The sequence below is a fragment of the Triturus cristatus genome, chromosome 7 (genome assembly GCF_964204655.1).
Source record: "Triturus cristatus chromosome 7, aTriCri1.1, whole genome shotgun sequence".
Lineage (NCBI taxonomy): Eukaryota > Metazoa > Chordata > Amphibia > Caudata > Salamandridae > Triturus > Triturus cristatus.
In genome coordinates this window covers 1,845,484,614-1,845,510,101 of record NC_140590.1, presented here as the reverse complement: position 1 = coordinate 1,845,510,101, position 25,488 = coordinate 1,845,484,614, and the positions used below count along the sequence as shown (strand labels likewise).

Genomic DNA, 25,488 nt, shown 5'->3' with positions numbered 1-25,488 from the left:
GACACCGAAGTTATTGAAACAAATTGTATTGACACATTGTCAGCTCAAGCAGCAGAGCTCATCGCTCTGACACAAGCCTGTATTCAAGCCAAAAATAAAAGAGTCAACATATACACAGATTCACGTTATGCATTCGGAGTTGTACACGACTTCGGAGTCCTTTGGCGAGAGAGAGGTTATTTGACTTCTCACGGTGCCAACATTCAACACGGTCCCCTTATTCAAGCTCTGTTAGATGCAATACATCTGCCTACTTCGATATCTATCATGAAGTGCAAGGCTCATACAAAAGTCACCGTTATCATTTCCCAGGGTAACGACCTAACAGATCGAACGGCTAAGCAAACAGCACAGAATCGGACCCATGCAACTGACTTGACAAAGCCAATAGTTCAGACGTCGACACACTGCATGACAGTTAAGGATCCCGCCCTTGATGTAATCGACATACAGACACATGCTACGCCAGAGGAAATAAAGAAATGGACTGAACTAGGAGGGATCCAAACAGATCAGGGATGGATGACGAAGGGAAAATCTACATGGTTTCTCCCTGACTCAATGGTTCAAGTTATCATTAATACAATACATAGTTCAGCACATCTAGGAGAGAAAGCTATGTTAGACAGTATTCAAAACATTTGGTTTAATAAACACTTACGAGCTGCAGCCAAACAGAAAGTCCGTACTTGCATGATTTGTTGTCAGTTCAACCCAGGTAAAGGCGTACCTGTAGAGCAAGGTGGATTTCAACCTCCTGATCACCCTTTTGAAGTCCTCCAGATGGATTATATCCAGATGGAACGATGTCGAGGATTCAAATATGTCCTCGTAGTTGTATGCGCTCTTTCCCGTTGGACAGAAGCATATCCAGTCTCAGATTACACTGCCCCGACCACTGCCAAGCAGCTGGTTCGTGAATTCTTCCCACGGTATGGTTTGCCCCGTATCGTGTATTCAGATAACGGCCAACCGTTCTCATCCGAGCTAATGAAACACATTTCACTCCTGTTAGGTTATCAATGGAAATTCCACTGTGTCCGGCATCCCGAGGCAGCAGGTCTCGTGGAACGTCATAACCAGACTCTGAAAATTCGACTCTCTAAAATCTGTAGAGAGAAAGGCGTCGACTGGATAGTAGCCTTACCAGTTGCACTATTTTACATGAGAATGATAGCACATTCTCGAACAGGGCTATCCCCGTACGAGGTGGTCTTCGGTAGGCCACCAAATATGTGGGGGACGCCTATACCTCGTAAAATCACTGATGTTGATTGTAATATGCTGACAGATTACCTTGCTTCCTTGATGTCTGCACTACAATCTTGCCGTTCACAGGTAGCTGCAGCCTTTCCTGACAATACCGAGGTGAAGCCCCATGAAGTGGTTCCCGGAGATTTTGTCTTCATAAGAAATTTCGACAGGAGGAGCCCGCTGGAGCCTCGCTGGCAAACGCCGAAATTGGTACTTCTGACCACGAGGACAGCAGTGAAGGTCGAGGGTCGCAAGGGTTGGCTACACTCGAGCCATATCAAGAAATTTCATGGACTACCTTCTGATTTGAACTCTCAGCCCTGCCCCCCTCCACAGACTGATTCAAAACTTCCCCTGGTCGAGAACACTGCTTCCCAAAACTATAAACTGAAACTAAGGTCTAGCAAGTCAGACAATTTGATTGTTTAAGTCCTTTCCTAGGTGAATCGGTTAAATTAGTCTGACATGTATCCTCTAGACCGAAATCGAGAGAGAGATAGACAAAAACAGCTCAAAAAACGCGCATATTGTAAATTACTTCATAGTCACTGTATAGTGACATTGTTGATTATGTTTTTTCTAAATCTTCTGATTATTGCTGCAAGTATACTGTTGCACATATACTATCCTATTTTCAAGCGTGCTCATTCTGCTTACAATGTTACTGCCGAACATTCTTTTAGCGAATTACCTTCACATGAGTTGCCTTATAGACTTGCGCTGCGCAACAACACATTCATTAATATGTTACATCACTCCCATCAAGCCAACAACGCTACAAATTGTTGGATATGTGGCCGACTCCCTCCCTATCAGAAATACAAGGGAGTTCTGCCTCTCTTTCCTTATCCATTCACGCACAATGGTTCCTGTGGTGCATGGTTTAGTTTGATTAATTCCTTAGATTCAAATACCGTAGTTTACCAGAGCAACTGGGTATGGGGAAACCTGAACTTAGTTTTGCTTAAAGCCTGCTACCCTAACAAGGAGGGACTTCCCAAAAGGACAGGAACTGATCTAGAAAACGAAGTATATGGATTAGGTAACTTTACACTTAACCTCATGATTCTGAATGTTGAATCCGAAGCCGCATCAGTCTTGCCTGCTATGTCCGTGTTACCAGTCAAAGGTGAATTATGTGTAAGAAAGAATGGTACAGTACACTTGGGTCATAGTATATGTACTACTGTGATCGAATTCAGTGATAAAGGCAAGTCTACATTTAGAGCTTCCCGTCATTCCTACTTCATTTGTGGTCATACCGCATATATACGCTTACCTCTAGATTGGGATGCTACCTGTTACATTGCATTCCTTCTGCCACCTGTTTTCCTAGCCCCTCCTGATTATCATAGAAATACCCATCTAGTACACAATAGACCTCAGAGAGATCTCCCGATTGTCGACTACACTGAAACAGCATGGGAACAATATACAGACTTCAATAAAGGTCTCTTTCCCTACATAGGTGTTGTCTCTAATAGTAAACTGATACGCAGATTATCCAGAACTCTTGAAGCAGTAGTGAATGAAACTACCTCTGCCCTAGGCAACTTAACAGAGGAGCAGTCTGCGATGCGGATTGTTGTTCTCCAAAATCGTCTTGTCCTTGACGTCATCCTGGCCGATAGGGGCGGAGCCTGTAGAGTCATCGGATCAAGTTGCTGTGTTTTCATTCCAGAAAACGCGCCATCCGTATATAAAGCCATAACTCGTCTTCATAAGATTGCAAGCCAGATACATCAGAATCCAGGCACCTGGACGTGGTCCGGTTGGTTCTGGAGCATGTTGTCAGCCTGGGGATGGAAAGTCCTATCCTTCCTAGGTATTGCCCTTCTCATAGTATTCAGTTGCTGCCTGTGTCTACAATGTGGACCAGCGATTTGCGGCCTGTGTGCCACATCATGTATTCCACATTCAAGTTCTCGTTCAAAATCCCGGAAGAAGAAAGAAGAGCAAATGATGTTACATGAACAGATTGATGGATTCCTGAGGATCGATATTTCATGAAGGGTCCGTAGGGGACAAGGAGGGAATGAGGAAATATGAATTTTTATGATCAATTGTGTCCCCTATCTTAGACCCCAACGGCTCCATGTATATGCTACAAGTACATGTATGTTCCCTCCACTTCAAGCCATGAAGACGCAAATACATATGCGTCCAACGTCAACATGTCCTCTTTCAGATCCGCCATGAATGGGTCGAATATTCCGTTCCTAAGTATGCCTTGCCACCATCTTTATATGGTATACTTTTCACGTTTCTCAGTTCTGGCAAGGTAGGCCCTGAATTCTGCCATCAAGCTTTTCCTGCCTTCTGCCTCTGAATGCTCCAGCCTGGACCTACATCTGTATCCATGACCTTCGTCTTACTTCCTGCGCGGCTAACGGTGCCTGGCCCGGCCTGTTGCCTGCCAAGACTGTATTCAGCCTTCAAGTTATCTGCTCCGCTCCTCGAGAAATGCATTCCTGTCTAGTAGTTTAGGTAAACATCCTTCCAGCTACAGAGCAAAGGGCCCGGCCTTACTGTCTCCGTGCAAGTAATTCATGGCTTTTGTTGCCATGGTAGGCCCATGCCCCCTCGCATCTCATGTAGACACATAGACGCTTATACACGCACTAGAAGTCAGTATAGGATAGCCTCTGCCTGAGAGACCTTCCCTTCCAGATAATACAGTTCCTTAAACACAAGATATTAGATACGATTTGGGATTAGGTTGTTCTGACATCCCAGACTTCTGTCTCCTCATGTAGGGCTAAATGTCAAGTCCCCTTCACCCTCCAGTTACACGTCAAACACACGTCATGCTACTGCGCGCACATCTCTGTCATGTATTTCTGCTGACTTAGCAGGATTCTTTTATGGATCCACCCACCTGTGTCATCATCATAATGACGTTTCTAAGTACACGCCTATTGTAACGCCTTGATTCATTACGTATGTGTATTCTTATCTCTCTTCTCAACTGTCACGCCTTCTGCATATGTCTTTACTGTAATGCATTGACTATATATATGACAACCTGTCAATAAAGTATTGCTCTATCCCTTCCCGAACCTTAGTGGTGACGGAATACGATTGCCTGGTTCGAACCAATTCCTTTGTAAGGAATAAACCCATTTTTAGACCTCAAATGCCACGGATTCTGCCTCTTATTTTTACTGAGTTATTCTTATTTAATTTTACCGCATAAATTAAGTCTAGGTAATTAAATTTACCACAAAGCGTAACCTACGCAGGATGGAGGACTTGCTTCTGATGCAGACCAGGAAGGTCTGGGGTGCTTCTCTTTTGCAGGGAAGCAAGGGCTAGTCTGGAGGAGCCAAACCAGCGGTGGAAAGTTACAGGTTCGTCGTCGCAAAGGTTACTAGCCAACGGGCCAGCAACCGGACAGACGCGTCAAGCAGGAAAATGCAGAAGGGCCCCACGCAGAACTCGTGGAGTGTGGAGGGCTGATCTTCGGTGCAGATGGTGCTCTGGGTTGGGGCTTCTCAATCCCCAGGGCACAACTTCGATGATGCCTCAGAAGCTGCGCTGGAAGCTAGTAGCCTATTTTCCCAGGTAGCCGGTCCCACGTCTCTCGTCGCCTCCACGGATCTCAGCTGGGCTGTGGATGTGGATCAGGGTCGGAGAAGTCTGGAAGTCTCGGCGCTGGTCGGGCTCTGCAGTCGGTTCCTCGTAGAACGTGGGCAAAGCAAATGGCAGGTCGCTTGATGGTGCCTGTTTGCACAGGGTGGCCACTCCTTGGCCACAAGGGAGATTCTCCAGTCTTCTTGTCGTCGAATGTCGAAGGTCCAGAGTTTCTGTTCAAGTTGCAGGTTTTCAGGATAATATCCCGTCGTAAGGACCCAGCTCCCACTCTTATACTAATCTGGGGGGCTGGTTTACCTGTTGGGTCCCTCCTATGGGTGGGACCAGGGAGGGGGTGGTTACACCCCCTTCCCTTTGTCCAGTTTTGCGCCAGAGCTGGTGCTGGAGTGCCCCAGGACCGGTTTGAACTAGACTATGCATGGAGCACCTAGTGTGCCCCAGGCAGTGTCTCATTCCTTTCAGCCCACCCTGCCCCAATATACTAAAGTCTGTCTGGGGAGGTGCTAGCACCTCCCCAAGCAGGAAACCTATTGTCCAGGCCTCCCTGGCTGGGAGGGCTCCCGGCTGCAGGAGGTCAGACTCGTGTCTGTGGCAGCAGCATCCATTTTGTGATGCTGAGGCTTTGGTTAGAGTTAAACAGCAAAGTAGGATTTTAACGTCTCTCCCTCTAGATGGGAGGAATAATATCCTCATCCCCAGAAATGGTATTGGGGTATTATTCCAAAGTGTTAGACACCTTACACGACATGTTTTGATAAAGCCAAACCATAGTTACCATAACCGTTTAAGATTATAAGGCACTTAAGAGTATATGGTAGGCGATATCATAGAACGGCTATAAGGACATGGTTCCGAAAGCTGCAGACAGGCTCAGTTCATGCTAGAGCACCATCTCACATGTTATCAAGCACTCTGCCTCCAGGATTGTTAAGGCCTGCCATAGGAGTTGTTCACAGGTACACATGTCTATTTTAAGTGTAGATACAGGTATACTATATCTAAGCAAGGGGTGATTACACGACCTTGCCCCAGCTGAGTGATCAGCCAGTTGTGTCTGATTGTGAGGCCAGGCCAGGGGTGGCATAATACATGCTGCAGCCCCTGGTAGGCCTAGGGTACACCTATGCCCTGGGTACCTATGGTACACTGTACAGGGGCTTATAAGGTGATCCCTCCCAATTGTGTATGTACCTAGGGTACATGGAGTCCATTTTAAAGAGAGCAGACAGCCTGAGACCCTGAATGGCAGGATCTCAGGCCAACTAAGTCGAAAAACCAGCTAGACACTGGGCAAAAAGTTGGGGGTAACCATAGTCAGATATTCACCTTCCTACATCAAGGACCAGCGAGTGGACGCCAAAAGCTAGTTAGCTAGCCTCCTGTTAAGCTTCAGGGCCACAAAAGGTAAGTAGGCCTGTACCTGCAAAGTGGCCAGCTGACCAATAGCCACTAGACCTGCCCTGGGCCCCGCTGGTGTACTCCATGATATCTATTCATAGCCCCTAGAGGTGTCTCCCAGCTCCTGGACCCTTGGCTGGTGCTAGAGTGTGCTCTTTTTCTCCCTCCAGAACTGCAACTTGCAAGCCAAAGGCAAAAGATAAAGTCCAAGGCTTCTAGTCTAGCACTATTTGCAGGGATATGGGTAACCCCAAATGACACCCAGAACCAAGGCTCTCCGCTGGACTGTTGGACATCGCCTATCCTTTGACGTGGGCGCTACCTGCAGAGGAACCACCGCCCTCACTGTTGATGAGAAAAAGAACCAGGAAAGTTTTTAAGTGCAAAGGTAAAATTTCGACCGTGGTAAGCCCGGCGTCTGCATCCAACCCTGACTTCATTGCCATCGGCCTGAATCTTTGCCTTTGCCCCATATCATCAAGTTTGAGGTTCATTGACTACTGGTGCGAGTAAAAAGCAGTGATTGACAAATATTAGACCTGGGGGGTCGCTAGTTGGCTGAGGTAGGTACCTTAGGCCAAATGGGGACCCTTGCTTCCACGTCGGGCAAAGGAAGGACACCTTCTCAGACAGCCCCTGCTCACCCCCTCGGTAGCTTGGCACGAGCAGCCAGGCTTATCTTCAAGGCAAGTGTATAAAGTATTTGCAACCACGCTGTCAGTAACTCAATGATGACACCACAAATGGACTCCACACGAGTTTCATAAAAATAAGTATAAATTTATATAAAAAGATATACGATGAGACCACACAATATAAATCCGACATATGCGTATTTGTAAGATTCCTCCTGGCCGGTTATTAGCCCAGCAAGCCCTTGTAAGTTCTGGCGATATTAATGAGCAATTCTAAATGATCCACTGCAGTCCTAGTGCAATGCTATGCCGGTCGTAATGCAAGAATTGGACACTTTGCAATGTAAAAATAGTGCAGTTTGTTATGCAATAATCAAGCAGTTTGTAATGCCAAAATAGTGCAGTGCGTAATGCAACAATCGGGCAGTTCGTAAATGCAGAAATAATGCAATGCGTAATACACTAATCGGGTATTTCGTCCTGCAGAAATAATGCAATGCGTAATACACTTCAGTTAGTTTGTTATGCAGAAATAATGCAAAGCACACAGCGTCGCAGAGACTCACTTGAACTCTGGGTGCACGATAACAGGGCAATTCTCACAAAGGTCTCAGGCTGCACAAAGCACTCGCACACTGCGCCGCTGAGACTCACTTGGACTCCAGTGCACACGATCACAAGACTATCTTCATGAAGGGCTTGGGCTGCAAAAAGCACACCCCCCCCTACAGCTTTGCTGAGACTCGCTTGGACTCCAGGTGCCCACGATCACAGGGCAATTCTTACAAGGGTCTCAGGCTGCAAAAAGCACATGCACACAGTGTTGCTGAGAATCTCCTGGAAACTTTTGTGTTCCTGAGTTTCCGCAACAGGGAGCCAGCTCACCTCGGGCCCTTGGGGATAAGTTACTTCCGGACACAGCACACCGCAAAGTCCTTTCAAGCAGAGTCCCTATAGCCTCTCCTTGGTTAAAGCAGCAAACTGCAGGCCAGCCCCAGAACACACAGCAAGGGTCAGTCCTTTCCTTCAGTCTTTTTAGCGGTTTCTTTCTTGGCAGAGGCTCCTCTTGACCACAAAGTAGGTTCAATCCTTTTCAGTCTTGATCAATCCATTTCTCCCAAGTTCAGGGCTTCAGCTCTCTAGTTATGCCCCTAAATATCTTTGAAATCTTTGTGTTACTCCAGTATTGGAACTTACATAGATTCCCATGCTTGTTCTTTCCCCGTCGTCGGAATGGGAGTCCCCGGTATAAATAAAATAGCAATAGACACCATCACTAAAACTGAACATAGGCCCAGGCCCATCTCCGTTTTGCAAGATAGCCACCTCTTTTTGTAAAAGAGACCAAAAAAAATTAACAACCGATCAGATTAGCCTCACCCCCTAGAACCCTCCTGAGAGAAGCTCAGAACCTTAGATTTTCTACCGCACGTTGTGCAAGGGAGTCTCCACTGAGTTCTGCTCAGTTTTGTTCCTAGAACTTGTTTTTTTCTATACCCAGACCACAAGGCTTCAGACTGCAAGATATGCCGCACCTTTATTACCAAGACTTTGCGTGATCGTGAGGGGCGTCTTCTGACCTGGCTTCAGAAGCTAAACTCAAGAAAGGAGCCAGTGTCCAGTGACAGCGATGAGTTATCTTCTGCGTCCTCCTCCAGAAGGTCTAAGAAAAGGGGTGGAGCTTCGCCCTCTGAGAAACTCCCTGGTAAGGCGTTGAAAAAGACCTCTGATGGGTCTGAAGGGCTTAGTTCTGTTGAATCTCCTCACCATGGTGTATAGGAGAGGGAAGGACTATCTAAAGGAGTAAGTCTGGAGAGGAAATCCAAGTCTGTTCCTCCAAAGTCTCCTCCTGAGGCTTCTAAGTCCGTCAAAGCAGTCATCGTTGCCTTCTGAGGTAAGATCATCAAAAAAGACCCTCTCGTCGATGACTCATCGATTCAGTCGACGAAAAAGCCTAAGGTACAGTCTTCTTCATCTTCTATCACCCCGTCGACGGGCTCATCAACTGTTTCCTCATCACTGGTACTGACAGGGCTCTGTGTCGACGAGTTCAACGTCTGTGGCATTGGGCTCGTCGTCGTCGTCGACGATGGTGACGACGATGATGTCGTCTGACGTAGACTACTAGTGTAACAGCGAAGACGTCGATGTCATCGAATGGTGCGTCGACGACAGCTGCGTCGACTAAGGCGATTTATTTGTCGACGGTGGAAAAAAGGAGGGTGACTCCTTTACCTCCTGCACTTCTTCTTGAAGAAGAAGAATCAGTTGAGGAGGATGGACCTTTTGGCTATGCTGACAGCCCTTCTTAGCTACATGTAAAATGCCAGGACACGGACTCCGAAGGGGAGTATTAGGATTTTGAGCAGTATGATCCTCCCTCTCATTATCAACGCGACCATCATCAGGAGATGGTCCAGATGTCCTCCTCCTTACTAACCGATTTACAAGCTATGCTCTTGGATTACAGAAAACGATTTGCAGCAGAGCCTCCTGTTCCACTAGGAGTGCCGGTTTCTACTGTTTCTCCTGTGGCTCCACAATTACCACATCCTCAGCCACTGCTTTAAGTGCAGGATATTCTGCCAGTTACTCTTCCTGTCCAGGATGACACCTCTGACGACGACCAAGGCAATGTCCCAATCCAGGATCCAGATGTGAAGTGGGATGACTGTTATTCCAGATTCAGCTTCTCCTGCTCAGGCACCTGTTGATTTCCCCCCTTTGGATATAGGGGTTTTCCATAATTTAATGGAGAGGGCCGCCAAGAGGTTCGACCTGCCCATGACCAAGGTGGATTCGGAGTGCTTCCTTTATGATTTTAAGGAACCTTATAAGAAATTGGTCTGGTCAATTCCGATTGTGGACCATGTATGGGAGGAAGGCTTGAAGGCTATGCAAAATCCAGCCACGGTCATTCCAGTTTTACCTCGTCTGGAGAAAAATATAAGGCTCCGGAAGGTAGCCCAGCCTGTTTGACTAGTCAGTCAAAACCAGACTGTCATCTCGCAGGCCGCTGAAAGGAAATCGAGGAATCCATCAGCTCCCCTTACTACTCCACCAGATAAAGAGGGCAGGAGTCTGGATAATGTAGGCAAACTATTTTCATCTATGTCCAGCCTGCTGGTCAGAGCAGCTAATTCTTTGGCTATACTTGGACGTTGCGATCGCCAGATGTGGTGCGATTTGTCCCCGTATCTCGATCAGTTGCTGGAAGAAGCACAGAGAAGTGAAGAGGATTCTCTAGTAAGGTGAGATCACATCAGCAGAAATCATCGATTGTGCAATGGATATTGCAACTACTGCTTTTCGGTCCTTGGCGGGAGCGGCTGTTCTTCGCCGACAGGGCCTGTTGAGTGCCACTTGGTTGCGCCCGGAAGTACAGAATAAGATTTTAGATTTGTCCTCTGATAGAGAAACGCTGTTTGGAAAACATTGATGCTGCACTCCAAGACATTAAGAAGGATACAGAAACAGCAAAATCCTTAAGGACGCTTCAGTACCGCATGTTCCCATTCTGAAGAGCGCGGGGAAGAGGTAACTCCTCTTATAGGGGAGGCTACCAACAACGGTACTCCTCGTATGGTTCAGTCACAATCCTACAAGCCGAATTATAACCAATGACAGAATCATTCTTCTGCTTTCTCTCGCTTGAACAGAGTAAGACAAGGTCGCCAGGGCAGAGACCACTCTAAGTGCCAATAGTGGCTTGCTGGCTCTGACTACTGCCCCTCTCCTCCTGGATCATCAGTGGGAGGCAGAGTTTCATACTTCCTCCACAACTGGCAGCAAATAACATCAGACTGTTGGGTATTGAACATCATCCAAAACGACCATACCCTGGAGTTTGTCCAACCACCACCATCCAAGCCCCCTCGTGCCACAGTATTGAAATATCTCCGTCTGCTATGGTTAGAAGTCGATCAAATGCTCCTCAAAGGAACTATAGAACCGGTCCCTATTTCTCAAAGAGGAAAGGGGTTTTGCTCTCGGTTCTTCCTGATCCGGCAGACGGACGACAAGTGGCGCCGTATACTAGATCTGAGGGAGCTCAACACCTATCTCACAAAACAATAATTTTGGATGGTTTCTCTGCAGGACATCCTTCGTCTTCTCAACTCAGGAGATTTCATGGCCACTTGGGATCTAGAGGACGCCTATTTTCACGTACCCATTCAGCCAGCTCACAGGAGGTTTCTTCCCTTCACAGTAGCCAAGAGCCATTTTCAATTCAGAGTTCTTCCCTTTGGACTGCGATCTGCTCCACGGATCTTCACAAAGGTGTTTGCTCCGGTAGCAGCCTTACTGCAGAAACAAAAGCTTCAGGTCTTCCCTTACCTGGACGACTGATTGCTGAAAGCTTCTACCAAACAGGTGGCACAGGAAACAGCCATAGCGTGTACAGACCTGTTTGCAAATCAAGGGCTAACGATCAGAAGTCTCCTCTCCGTCCTTCAAGGACTGCCGGATTTCTGGGAGCAATTCTGAACACATCCGCAAACAAGGCTTTCCCGACCTTGGAGAGGCAAGAGAAGCTAAGGTCCATGGCTTCCCGATTGTTAAAAAGGTCACTTTCAGTTCGCCTCTAAAAGTCCCTGCTGGGTTCCATCTCCTCATGCATACTTCTAATTCCTCACTGCAGATTAAGAATGCATCCACTCCAAGAAGAAGTGGACTTGCAGTGGTGCCAAGTCAATAGATCCTTCGACAAGATCTGTTACTGAGGCCATGAGAGAGGCCGCGTCATGGTGGATGACCAAGGAAAACATTTCTCAAGGTCTAGCTTTCAGACTAGCTCCAGCTCCACATATAATAACTACGGACGTCTCTCTCGAAGTCTGGGGAGCGGTGTTACAAGATCTTCATGTAAGTGGCTGGTGGCTGTCTCTGCATCGTCTGATGCATATCAATCTGCTGGAGCTCAGAGTGATTCGCTTAGCTTTGCAAGCCTTTCTTCCACAAATACAACGGTCGACAGTTCTTGTTCGTACGGACAACATGACGGCCATGCATTACTTAAACAAAGGAGGCCCCAGATCTCGGCTGTAGTCGCAAGAAGCCCAGTCAATCTGGGAGTGAGCAATTCAACAAGAGATATCACTCGGAGCGGAACGCCTTCCAGGTGTCCTCAACAAGAAAGACCCGCTCAGCAGACTGAAGTCAGTCCGCCACGAGTGGGAACTGGACAACTGCACTCGACAGGTTTTTCACAGATGGTGCACACCTTCCATATTTCTCTCTGCCACCCCGGAGAACAAGAAATGCCGGTTCTATGCCAGCAGGATTTACCATCCGGGATTGTTGGGGAATGCGCTTTAGATGGCCTGGTCAGGCGCATTTGTTTACGCTTTTCCCTCCATTCCTCTGATTCACAGACTTCTCAGGAAGCTCAAAGAACAGTGCAGGATGATTCTGATAGCTCCGGTGTGGCCCAGACCGTTTTGGTTCACAGAACTTCACCTTCTCTACCTGGACCTTCCTCTTCCTCTGCAACCGATTCCTTCGCTGCTGACTATGTCTCAGGGCCAGTTCTGGCATCCGGATCCTCAATCTCTTCAGCTCTTGGCATGGCTCCTGAGCAGCGAGAATTTCTTGGTCTGAATTTCTCAGCAGAATGTAAAGAGGTGCTGTTTCAGGCAAGAGCCCAAGGTACGAATAGGACTTACAGGTTGAAGTGGAAGAGGTTCTGTATTTTGTGCCAGCATAACGGCCTTAATCCTTTTAAATCGGAACCGCATGAAGTTCTTCCGTACATTATATCATTAGCAAAAGCTGGACTGGCCCACTCTTCTATCAAGGTGCATCTGGCAGCAATTTTTCGCTTCAGGCTCACGTCTTCAGGCTCTTCCCTCTGGTCGGCGAGGATTATTAAACAGTTTCTCAAGGGACTTTTCAGAGTTTTCCCTCCTGTCAGGCCTCCTCCTCCTCTTTGGTATCTGAATTTAGTTCTCGCCCAGCTTATGAAGCCTCCTTTCGAGCCTATTCACAAAGCAGAATCGAAATTCCTCTCCTGGAAAGTAGCAATTCTTCTAGCTCTAACTTCTGCGAGGCGTGCGGGAGAAATGCAGTCTCTCACCATTCAGGAACCCTCTTTACAGTTTAAAAAGATCAGTAATTCAACGTACTAACCCATAATTCATTCCTAAAGCTCCTTCGGACTTTCATTTGGATGAGCTGGTCATTCTTAAGACTTTTTTCCCCTCACCCGGCTACTCCACCAGAGAAAGCACTTCACACACTAGACATTCAGAGGTGCTTGAAGTTCTATCTTCAACGAACTAAGGACTTCAGAAAGTCTTAAATGTTTGTGTCTTTTAGCAACCCTTGTAAGGGTTTCCCGCTTTCCAAGCAAGGGATTGCTCGTTGGATCACCAATACTATCCAGTGTTGTCACAGAGCAGCGGGAAAGCCCTTGGAAGGTTGAGTCCGTGCTCATTCCATGAGGGCGATTTCATCTTCTACAGCTCTTTGCTGGTGTCCCTGTCCAGGAGATCTGCCGTGCAGCGACCTGGAGCAGTACACATACGTTTACGAGGCATTACTGCCTGGATTCTGCGATGCAGAGTGACCCAGCAGTCGGCCAGGCAGTCCTGAGGAATCTTTCAGTAGTGGTGAGCTTGCCCTTTCATCCCTCCTTCCATGTTACTGTTATCAGCTTTAGCACATTTTTGAACCCTATGTATTTGTTTTCTATAGTTTCTAAATATATTATTAACCATTGAAAATGCGTTTTATAACAGATATTGACTATGCCTTTGTTCCTAATTTGATATTGGTCATGGTTCCAAATAATATGTGGATAACTGCTAGCTACTCTGATACAAGCATGGGAATCTATGGAAGTTCCAATACTGGAGTAAGAAAAAAAGTTACTTGCCTGTAACTTTGGTTCTCCAGTATTGGAAACCTTCGTAGATTACCATGCGACCCATCTGCCTCCCCTGGGAAAGCTCAGCCTCTACCATCTTCAGTGGTGTGGTTACACAACGGCTACCAAAATCTGAGGTTCTGAGCTTCACTCAGGAGGGTTCTAGAGGGCGAGGCTAATCTGATTGGTTAATTTTTTTTTTTTTTTGGTCTCTTTTACAAAAAGATGTAGATATAATGCAAAACAGATACGCATAGGTTCTGTTTTAGTGATGGTTTCTATTGCTGTTTTATGTATACCGGGGACTCTCATTCCGACGACGGGGAATGGTACGAGCATGGGAATCTATGAAAGTTTCCAATACTGGAGAACCAAGTTACAGGTAAGTAACTTGTTTTCTTCAGAAGGGTACTGACCCCTGTTGAAACCAGTTCTGGGTGCCTCCCTGCCACTGACACCTTCTTCCTTTGATTAGTGGGGGGGGTCTGGATTCTCAATCACCCAGCAGGAGATGGGACCATTGTTTTATGGCAGCAACCCAGGCCTCTTCACCTCCAGGGGCTTCTCTTCCCCCTACACTCTAGATGCAGGTCAGCCTGTTGCTGGCTCACCACCTCCCCAGGGTCAAGACATTCCCCAGATCCTATCACTTTCAAATCCAGACAGTCCATCCACAACCAGGCAGACACACAGAAGTGTTAGAGCACAAAAACCCAGTCACTTCTAAAAGAGTGGTTTCTAGACGCACAATGCAAAAACCACCTTCATAAAAACATGTTATTACATTGTGAGTTCAGGCACACTAAACTTCACCTCTCCATCTTAAGCCTTTGGGAAGATAGGCTGGAAAACATAGTACACAGCCTCCCCCTTCTGTCCTATGGGCAAGATGGCCTTTCAACAGTGAAACGTAATGGAGAGTATTTGACTGTCAGGACATGGTACACACCTCAGTAAATCTCCTATCTTTCACATGCACTGCACCCTGCCCAGGGGGTACCTCTGACCTACCATAGGGGTGTCTGATGTGCATAGAGAGGGAAGGGTAAGGTCTGGCAAGTGGGCGCACTTGTCAGGACAACATGGCAGTTTAACTAACTGCGTGCAGGCACTGCAATGGCAAGCCTGAGTTCCCTTTTTAAGGCTACTTGAGTGGGTGGCACAATTAGTGCTGCAGGCCCACTAGTAGCAGTTACATTACCAGCCCTGGCACACATAGTGCACCTTACTAGGGACTCTACTAGTAAGGCAAACATGCCAATCATGGGCCACCAATTACCATTACACTTTACACAGGGAGCACTTACACTTTGACACTGATCAGCAGTGGCAAAGTGCCCAAAGCATCTTAAGTTGGCAACACCATGTCAGAAAAAAGGGCTAGGGGGAAAGCAAAATGTTTGGGGAACTTTAGCCAAAAAGGGCCAAGTCCAACAACAAACTTTTAAAAACGTTTCAGAATGAAAAGCAGTGATTGATGAACATCTTGGAAAGATCATGACTCAGGTTTCCAGCATCTGATTTGTCATTTTGTTGTTTATTTAAAGAAAAAAAAATGTATACTATTTTGAAAATTGGTGTAAGTGGTTTTGACCTGTCTTTTACGTATTAATTGGTTTTGTACTCATAAATGCTTTACGGTTGTTTTCCTTTGAGTTAAGCCCGAATGCTCAGTGCCATAGCCACCCAGAACTGAGCTAAGGTTTTTATTTAAAGAACCGGCACAGAATAGTGACATTATTACTTTGTGAGCTCTCCCAAAAATCCCAACTAATAATCCACTTTACTCACAATAGCTATTAAAAAGTAGTTGTTTAATTATTTTTCTGTACAACAATGAGGGGCAAAGTCCTTGTAGGCACACACAGACTCCAGATGCTCTGTGTTAATTTAGTTTAGTCTATTTTTGTCAATCGCATTGAGCATGAACACTTGTAAACTAATATTTTTCGATACAGTCTCGTGTACGACATTCTTCTTTATGAAGATAGATTCCCTAAGTATTACACACAGTTGCTTCTAGCCAACATGTGTTTTGTCTGGTCCGCCATGACCTTGTCTTGCCCAGGGCTCAAAGAAATCAACATAGGTTACTATCAGTTATGATGGCATAGTAGATATGCGTCTTATCTTGTGCACCAGACTGCCCCATGGGAAAGTGCTCTTAAATCACCAGCTATAATTAACACCATGGAGAACTTCAATGGTTTCTAAATGAAACCAAAGTGTAAGCACTACTGCTACTAAAAAAGAAGAGTTCCTCTAAAATATTGATCATCTCCTGTGCATCTATTAATTTTATTCACACTGTAGCACAAAGTGCTGTTACCTATTCTTAACTAATTTGTAAATGCTTCTATTATTGACTGAAATAAGTAACTTGAAGGGAAGTTGAGTAGGAGCCCTAAAGACCAGAGGACTCTTAGGGTCACTCAATAGATGACTGTCTTAAGATAGGCCTTTTTAGAGATATTGGCCCCATGAACATGGGTACTGAAACAGGTCTGCTTGATGTGATTAGAGCTTGGTGTGGCATTTTGCTAAAGCCTTGACTTTGAGGTCCTAAGTAAAAGTAAATCTTGTCAAAGCCAACAGTACTGATGATTTTAAACGTCAACATCTTCTCTGTTTGGCAAGATTGTGTGCGTGCTTCTGTGGCTATGTGATCTTGTGAATGTGAAAAGTAACTCCATGGTTGGAGGAACGAATGGATTGATGGATGAATAATTGAGTGACCGAATGCATGGCTATCTAAATGCATGCTTTGAATAATAACCGCAAAGATGGATGGATGGAAGGCTAGATGAAAGGGTAAGTCAGTGCATGGATGGATGCAGACACGTTACATCAGTTTGACAGACCAAAACTAAATATATCAGTGGTGATAATCTTATGAAAACGATAATAGGTACCAACAGAATGCCAGTTCAAGCTTTACTCCAGATCTGTGCACAACAAACAGGCTAAAACACTTGCTACAGTAATATAGAACATGTGTGACTGAGTCGGTGTTAAGTGGGAAGTCATCAAAAGCTGTAAATAGTCTTTCACAGACTGAAAAGTCATAGATTCACCAAAAATTGAGCCCTCTTCATCACCAGTGGCAGTCTGCACCTCTGCACAGGTGTAAAGTAACCGGCTCTTTCTAGCCACTTTCCTTTTAAACAAACCAGTAAAAGAAAACGTTGACTGTTTAAGGCGATAACCGTAACCACAGTTTCAAGAGACTAAGATAGATGCTGACATTTGTAGATCTACTCCCACACTCAGGTGTAACTCTCCACTTTTTTACTATTCGCTATTTACGAGTGGAGATTTGCACCCAGGTGAAGTGGCTTATTTCTCTACATCCACTCCAATGAGGGGGTGGAGCCTCCTACATCTGAATTTACAAGTGTAAGATTGCTATTGGTAACTTTCCATCTGTTGGTGGAGATCTTAACCACTGGGGCAGAGACCTTCCTACAGGAAGATATAGGGACATTTTATGAAGTTTGTTAAAATAATTAAAACAACTTTAATGTATAATATAAAATACAAATTATCTTTCTAATGTGACACTGACAGACTCAGTTTTAGAAAAAAACGAAACATTGTTTCCAAAGTCTTTCTCCAATTGCATTGATGACCTCTAATGATAGATTCTCCATGTCTTTAGCACTCGTTTCAAATATATGGACCTAAATTTCTCTGATTAGCATCGGTTAATCTGACAACCTATGGACGGTGAATGTAGAAGGGTCTGTGCATTTGCCATTCTCGAGGAATCTAGACCTCGGATATCTTAATTGGAGGTGCCCTTGGTGAGGTGATGTGATAAAACAAGGAGTATATCTGAATGTAAATCGTATTGCATTGCACTAGAAATAAAGTTTTCATTTTTGATGCATGTTTTCTCAGCTATCACAGTAAAGCAGAATGGGCAAGAAAGAAGAGACCGCATCACAGAAACATTTAGTAGTAAGTATCATATTATTGCCAAATCGTATCGCAAAACAGAAGGTTCAGTATTATAAAACACCCGGCACAGAGTGCAGTAAGTGTGGGCCTAGAGCTACTGTAAGGATTTCAACCCATCTCCAAAGGCAGAGAAACATTCTTAAGAGACTTGGATTCAAGACTGGCAGCAAGAAAGTAGGTTTGCCTAAGATGACTAAACAAGCGTTTCTTAGCCAACAATGAATGCATCTTTTGTAGCACATGATCATAGATGTAAAAGTCAGACTGTCTGATGAGAAATTCAAACATATAAAAATGATTCACCTCCGTATGGGAAAGAGTTTAAAAAGCAGATACCAAGTTTAATGGAGTCAAAAGGGTGTGGAAGTGTGACCGAAAATTACCCGGATACAGACAATCGGCAAAATCTAGTGAAATTAGTTAAACTCTAAAATTATGGAAAATTGTGATGGGGTCGCATCTAGTGATGAAGTGGTCAGAGATCGCAACTGGTAATCTGTTCAAATGTTACGCTTGGGTAACTCAAAATGAACAAAGAAAAATACTGTGACATAAAAAATACTGTGTTAAAGTATTGCTAACAATCTAGATTTGTAATGCGTAAAAGTAAAGTAACAAAACTATTGCAAATATAAATATACAAAATAGAAAATATTTCCTGCAATGATCTAGCGTGCAGAAAAATAGTATTGTATAAAAAATATACAAATAAATAGAAATAGATGCAACTGTATTATAGTTTGCATTTTTATATATAGTTTAACAATATTAAAAAAAATATTAAAATCTAATTAATAAAAAGAAATTTAATTATTTTATTTAATTATGGTTTTTTTTGTAACACATGCATTTTTAACTAAACAATCAAGCTCTACATACAATATAAATGATAATTTAATTTTTTTCATAAAAACACTAATCTGTTTTAAAAATATCAATTTTATGTTTTTAATTACAGTTCTTTCTATTATTTACCTTTACAGGTTACTATGCTATTAACTTAAAATTCCATTTAAAAAAAGGAGAAAAAAGCCTGGTACTAAATATATTTGTAAATTAAATAGATTAATATTTTCGAGGGGGTCAGAAGACCTATTTTTATTTTAGTTCCAAAAACATTGGGGAAAGGGCATATATAAAGTAGTCAGATGTACAGTTCTATCTCCAGTGCCATAAACACCGGGTAGAGTCTATATATTTGGGGGTAGTAAAAGTGGGAGCAATATATTATATAAAACCACACCCACACATCTTCGGTAATGTTCATATATTTAATGGGCGGTTTGGAGGGTGGAGATTTACTGTTTACACCACATCAACAATTATTTCAGAATGTACAGCTGTTGATGGAGGGGGATACAATTTATTGTCCTAATTCCAAGTATACTATTTTTTGGTAAATAAGAAAGTATTGAGTACACAACGTTCAATCTTTTAAAACTATAATATTTTAGTTATATAACAAACAGTTTTGTTAAATATATTTAATTTTAGAGTACAATTAGTCTGTCATTTATTGAAATTGTTTTTATATTTGTAAGAAGCCCATTACTTACGTTCATATTAAAGTTACAATTTTCAAATTTTTAAGACTAATAATAAAAATAAGAAAAATAAAGGTTTGAAACCCCATCTTTTTGTTTAAATTAAATGAAAAATCCTAAAAATATAAAATAAAATAGTTCCTCTGTAACCCCCCGGAAGACAGGTCGTTCAGCTTAATTTTTAGTAAACTTGCTTGCAGCCATCTTGTAATTAATTATTTTCCTCTCTTCTGATTTTTTGCTCCCTGAGCCAACATCCATTCTACATTTTGCTTTGATTGCCTTCTCTTTTCTAAAACTATCCAATCTGGTGGGACTCTTAATACCTGTTCTGTTTGGGTTCATTTGAGGTACTTACTGTCGTAAAGGAGGTGGTAAAGACCTTTTTTATTCCAGCTTGTTGCTTCTTCTAAAGGAATTTTCCTTTCTTGTTTTCTTTAGTTACTACTCTGGTCCTGACCATTTTGCTCTGCCTCAGTCCTCAGGAGGTTTTTCTATTTGTCTGTTATCTTCTAAGTAGTTGTTTTCTTCAGTATGCTTCCTTCACTGTCTCCGATTCAGTCCCAATTGTGGAATTAGTGCTTAAGAAAGGAAACAGTGAGCCTTTTCTTTACTGAAGAGTGTATCAAACAGTGTCATTATGAAGACAACACTTGGTAAAATCCCTTTAGAATACAAATTTGTTGCCTTTTTTTGATTTCAGTAATTCAATAATCTGTTTTGGATTACTCATGGTGTTTTGGTTGCTTGAGCGGCATATCTCATTCTTTTTTTTTTTTTATTATTTAATCTTTATTTCGGCCGATTTGGCCATAAAAGATGTACAAAAGAAGCACATGAACATGTAAAACCATCAGAGAAAGTAATCGAGAAACACATCAGATAAAAGACCATACAATTAAAATTAGAACTTAAAATTAGGTGAGAGCCTGCGACTTTAAAATACGGGTGCGAATATGCCAGACATTAGTGAGAAATTTGGCTAGTGCAAACACAATTGGACCTGAAACATCAGTTTTTAAAATTCTATACACCGGGAGGTACTCCCTAAAACCAAGGTTTCTAATGAGTGGTAGGAGCCAATATTTCCTGGCGGCCTTGTAAGTTGGACAAAACAAGACCACATGCAGATCGCTTTCCTCTGCTCCCACACATGCCGGACATAGCTTGGTAGATGGCAGTGTTGACCAGGAGCAGGTGTAGGATCGCAGAGGCAATGTTCCATATCTCCATTGGAGAAATTGCTTCCTGGCCAACACAGGAGACATAGCGTCCACAACCCTCTCCAGCCGATATGAGTCCTTACTTTGCGCAAATACAAATGTTAAAGACCCCTCATCCTTGCAGTCTAAGGCCATAGATAATTTCTGCTCGTGATCAGCACTGACCAAAGCTCTTCGTGGGATCCTTAGTGAGGCATTAGCAGGATCCGACCACAGGTCGGGGAGCCCCAATCCCGTACAGGACTTTTTTATATATTTTATCCACGGGATCTGTAGAGCTTTAGGGTGGGTTAGAAACTCCCTCAGTTCCGCCCTATACGAAGAAAGTTCTTCGCTGCTCCATAGCCTTCGCCAGTAGACTATGGGTCTGAGACCTAGTTCATCTGCTAATGGTCTCAGCCCCAGGTCCATCCTCAGGGGGAGGAGCGGGGTACTGGACGGGAGTGCTACTATCTGTCTAATGAAGTTGTTCTCAGTTATAGACAAGCTGCAGGAAGCTGTGTGACCCCACATTTCCGCCCCGTACATCAGAGCTCCTCTTGCCTGAGCCTTGTATATCTGGATAAGCGGCCCCAGCGGTCGATATGTCGAGCTTTTCATCAACCGAACAATGCCACCAGTGGTCTGCACTAATTTAAGATTAACCCTAGTCTGGTGGGTTCCCCAAGACATGGTTTCATTCAACGTTACACCTAGATATTCAAAGGTGGAGACTCTCTCTAAACGTGATGCTCCCAGTAAAGGGTTCGGGCGTGATCTTGGGGTTGGGTTCAGGACCATAAACTTGGTTTTGGTAGAATTAATTTCTAACCCCCTATCTGTGCAGAAAGCCACAAAAGAATCAAGGATCCTCTGTATCCCCATGGGAGTTTTGGACAGCAGCAGGGTGTAATTTGCAAACATAATTGCAGGCACCCTGCTGCCATTCAATTTTGGGGCATCCGTGGATTCAGTTCCATTGAGATGGGCGATTACCCCGTTGACGAAGAGGCAGAACAGGGTCGGTGCCAATACACAGCCCTGTCTGACCCCCCTGTCAACGGGGAATCTGTCCGTTAGTTCCCCAAGTTTCCCGCACCTGACCCGGGCATAGTTATTATGGTGCAATCTCTTTAAAATTATCAGGATGTCTGGGGGACCCCCATCTCAACCAGAACACTTCAGAGTTTTCCTCTGGGCACGAGGTCAAAGGCAGCCCTCAGGTCCACAAATATAGTGTATAAACTACCCCCTTCCAATATTGCTGCCCTCCAGTAGATAACGTTCAGACGGAAAACCTGATCCACTGTGGAGACTCCCTTTCTAAATCCCGCCTGGTACGGACTGAGGGCGCCTGTTTCCTCCACCCAGTCCTGAAGCCGATTCAGCAGAATCCTGCCAAACAGCTTCTGTGACACGTCAATTAAACTGATTGGTCTATAGTTGGCTGGGAGCAGGGGCGAGCCCTTTTTAAATATAGGAACCACCTCTGCCCCCAGCCAAGTACTCGGAATTTACATGCCACGTAAGACTCCATTAAACACAGCAGCCAGATAGGGGGCCCATACACCGGGCTCCTGCTTGAACAGGTCCCCGGGCAGGCCATCCAGACCTGGCGCCTTTCCGCCTTTAAGTCCCATTAATGCTACCTTCACCTCGCCCACTGTTATCAAATCCCCGCCATACTCTGCCAGTCCAGTACCGATGTCAATCTTAGTTACTCCCAGCTCAGAACTGTAGAGAGACTGGAAGTGTGCCTGCCACACCCCTGCTGCAATATTTGGCTCTATTGCCGAAAGGAGGTTCCCCGACCCCCCGTTTACTACTCTCCAAAACGTTCGGTGGTCTCTTACTGCGAGGGAAGTGGTGAGCTCCTCCCACTGGTTCTCCTCCCATTCGGTTTTAGCATGGGTAACCAGTTTTTTATAAGCCCGTCTATTTTCTCGCAGCTTCTCTCTGCCTGTTCCCTCCTTGATGCTTCTAAGGAGTTCTCCCTTTGCCTTCCTGCAGGCTGCATTGTACCATAGGGCCTTATGTTGCTGGGTCCTCCTCTGATTCTGAACCCTGCCAAAAAGCTCAGAAGCCGCTCCCTTTATAAGGTCCTCATGAGCCTGATATAATTTCTCATGATGGTCTGTATTGCCCACATCATTGGCTAGCTCTCCCACTTTTTCCAAAATAGGGATTAAACCTGCGTAGAGCTTCGAAAGTTTCACTTGGCTCGTAGCTAGTTTATCCCACCTGATTCTTCTCCTGTTATTATCTAATAGTAGTTCAGGGTTTAACTCCTCCATGGTTGTTGTGGAGGCCTTTAGCCCAGGATGGCTAAGATCGAGTTCAAGGGCGTTATGGTCACTATCCAATCTCTCCACAACCCTAAAGTCCAAGATAGAAGACCAGTTCACTATCTGCACAAGGGCATAGTCCAAGCGGGACTCTCTTCCCAGTCTGTTGTACGTGGTTTTGCTTGGTACATCAGACTTAATACGTCCATTGCAGGCTCTAATTCCATGCTTTAGGGTAAGGGCAGTAATCTGCAATGCCACAGGCGTCCATACCTTTGGGGAAGGTCCTACGACAGAGGGTACTGACCACCTGAACTCTTCTTCCATGGGAAATCCCTCTACGAGGCCGACCAGCGGCTCGAAATGGGAATTTAAATCCCCTCCCACTATATAAGGAATGTCTCTTGGCATTTCCGCTAGGTATACTGAAAGCTCCTCTATAGTGGGAGATTCACGCGAAGCTCCCACTGGCCTGGAGTAAATATTTATCAGGGCAAGTTTTGCTAGGTTCGCCCAGGCCAGTAAAACCACTAGGATATCATCTGATGGCACCGGTAGGCGTGAAGCCTGACATCCTAAGTGGGATGCCACCCAGGTTGTGAGTCCACCAGAGGGGCGGCCCTTACCCTCCCACCTAGCCGGGATGGAAAATGACTCGTAACCTTGGTGGTTGTAATCTTCCCTTGCCCAAGTCTCTTGGAGCATGCAAACATCCCCGGACTCGATGTAAGTTGTCCAATCTTGAGTGCCCAGTTTACTGGCAAGGCCAGCCACATTCCACCAAATTAGTCTCATGTGCGCTGGAGAAGCCACAGAACAGATTGCAGAGGTGGAGTGGGGGGAAGAGCCATTCTTTTATATCCGTCTTTGTAAAGCAATTACTTTTGAGTGCGCGCCTGCTTTGCTAACCACAAAGTGTGGTATGTTTTATTTCATCAGGTTTGAACTCTGTTGGAAAAAGCAATCATGGATCCTTTTTTGCAAAAAAAGTGATAGGGCGCCGTGTCATGTATTTACGACTTCACCTGATGGTAGAACAAACGTTCTTTAGAGAATATTGATCGGGGTCTAACATTAGATGCTTCCGTGCCAAATGGCAGGTTGCGACTGGCAGATGATGGGAGCACTGCTAGTCCTGCACAGAAAGACTGCTAGTCTTTCTCAAACTCTCATTGGCCTGAGATTGTGTCGATTATAAGATTCTCATTTCTGTCTTGAGAGAAGATGGGTGGTGGGGGTGGGACTGCTGGGTGAGTGGGTTTTCTCACTTGTGTCTTATTTTTGTATCTATTTATTATTGCGCCTATCTAGCAGCGTCGTCAATGCAGCACCTCACACATTACAAGAAATATAGTAACAAAGTGAGATACGCTTTCAGGTTTTTCTGGAAGGAGAACAGATGGGTTAAGCTTGAGATCTTCATTGAAGTGATTCCAGAGTCTTGTTGCTTGACAAGGGAACATGTTTTTAATGTCTTTGTTTTCCGGGTTTCAAGGAGTAGGCGTGTTTCTTGTATGGGGTTTCTTTTCCCTCCTGTGATGAGGAGGTTCCCTTTAATACATTTGCTCTTTCCAGCAGGTAATGATCATTCAATGTCCCATAGGGCTTCATCCCATCACTTTTGTTGCTCAGTTCAAACAGAAACAGGTTCTCTTGACCAGTGTGCCTGTGCACTTTAGACATATCACATCCACGTATCGGAGGGTCTCCCACATAAAGAGCATCTGGTGTCAGACACACTCTGTTGCATTCTGGATTTTATGCCCAGGCAGTTTAGCCTGTCAATGAGTTGATTCGTTTGTGGATTATGGAACAGTTTAGCAGCTTCTCTCAAAGCATCTCCCAAATGCTGGATTCATTCTCATCTCGGCATGTTCTACCCTACCTTATTCATTCTGTTGGAAGCTGTCAACTACAAGCTTTAGCTCTTGCAGAAAATCTAGTGTACCTCATAATGACTTCCGGATGATTTAATCCTTTTTTATTAAGGCTAGGGGAAGAAACTGTGTGTGAAGGGTTCCCTAAATCCTTTCTTACCACCTTGGGATGGTGAACCTCCGGGAGCAGCCTGGTTAAATCCTGCTCCCAAGAAGATTTGGTCAAATTGCTTACATTCTCACTTCAACTAGAGCAGGGGTGCCCATTGTTGGTCTACAAGGGCGTGAGCCACACACATGTTTTAGGATATCCTCATGAGTTAAATTTATATTCAATTAACTTGCTGATAATGAACCACTTTAGGGATGGTTATCCAAAAATTCTGGCTCAGTTGCTGCTATTGCTGCATGTGTCTTCCATAGAGGCACCTGCGTCTTTCAAAGTACACTGATGTTTCACATGGTACACGTAAATTTTGCTAAGAGAACGCAAAATCTTGCAAGACCTGACAAATGGATGAATTTAAAAAAAAAAAAAGAGAACAAAAAAATATCATAGCTGCAGCAGCAAACTGAGGTAAATTACCAGCTGAACCGAAAGTCATGCAGTTAGTGTTAGGAAAAATACAAAACTGCAGTAGGTTGTCGTCATGCCACCATTTTCTAGTTTTGTTAGAAGTATAGGGGGTTTGTTTCAACCATTTTCCTGTGTAAAGCTCTGGTACCTTTGGGTAATGTTCACACTGAAAGAAACCTTAAAATTCTAAATTACTTGAATACATTTGTAGATTCACACCAATGCATGCAAGGCCCCAAATATCGGTTGTAGCATTTGAAGGGGTATGTGTGGTCTAGTGGCTGAGCTGTTGAC

General features: G+C 44.5%; 1 protein-coding gene across 2 annotated transcripts in view; it reads left to right on the top strand.

The window, feature by feature from the left end:
* LOC146813411 (uncharacterized) overlaps window positions 1–25,488 on the top strand; it is a 53,722-nt gene that overhangs the window by 17,535 nt on the left and 10,699 nt on the right. For both annotated transcript variants that reach the window (XM_085614759.1, XM_085614760.1), the window contains exon 3: window positions 17,650–17,709. In XM_085614759.1, coding sequence (XP_085470885.1) covers window positions 17,650–17,709 — 60 coding nt within the window. The remainder of the gene's footprint in view (window positions 1–17,649; window positions 17,710–25,488) is intronic.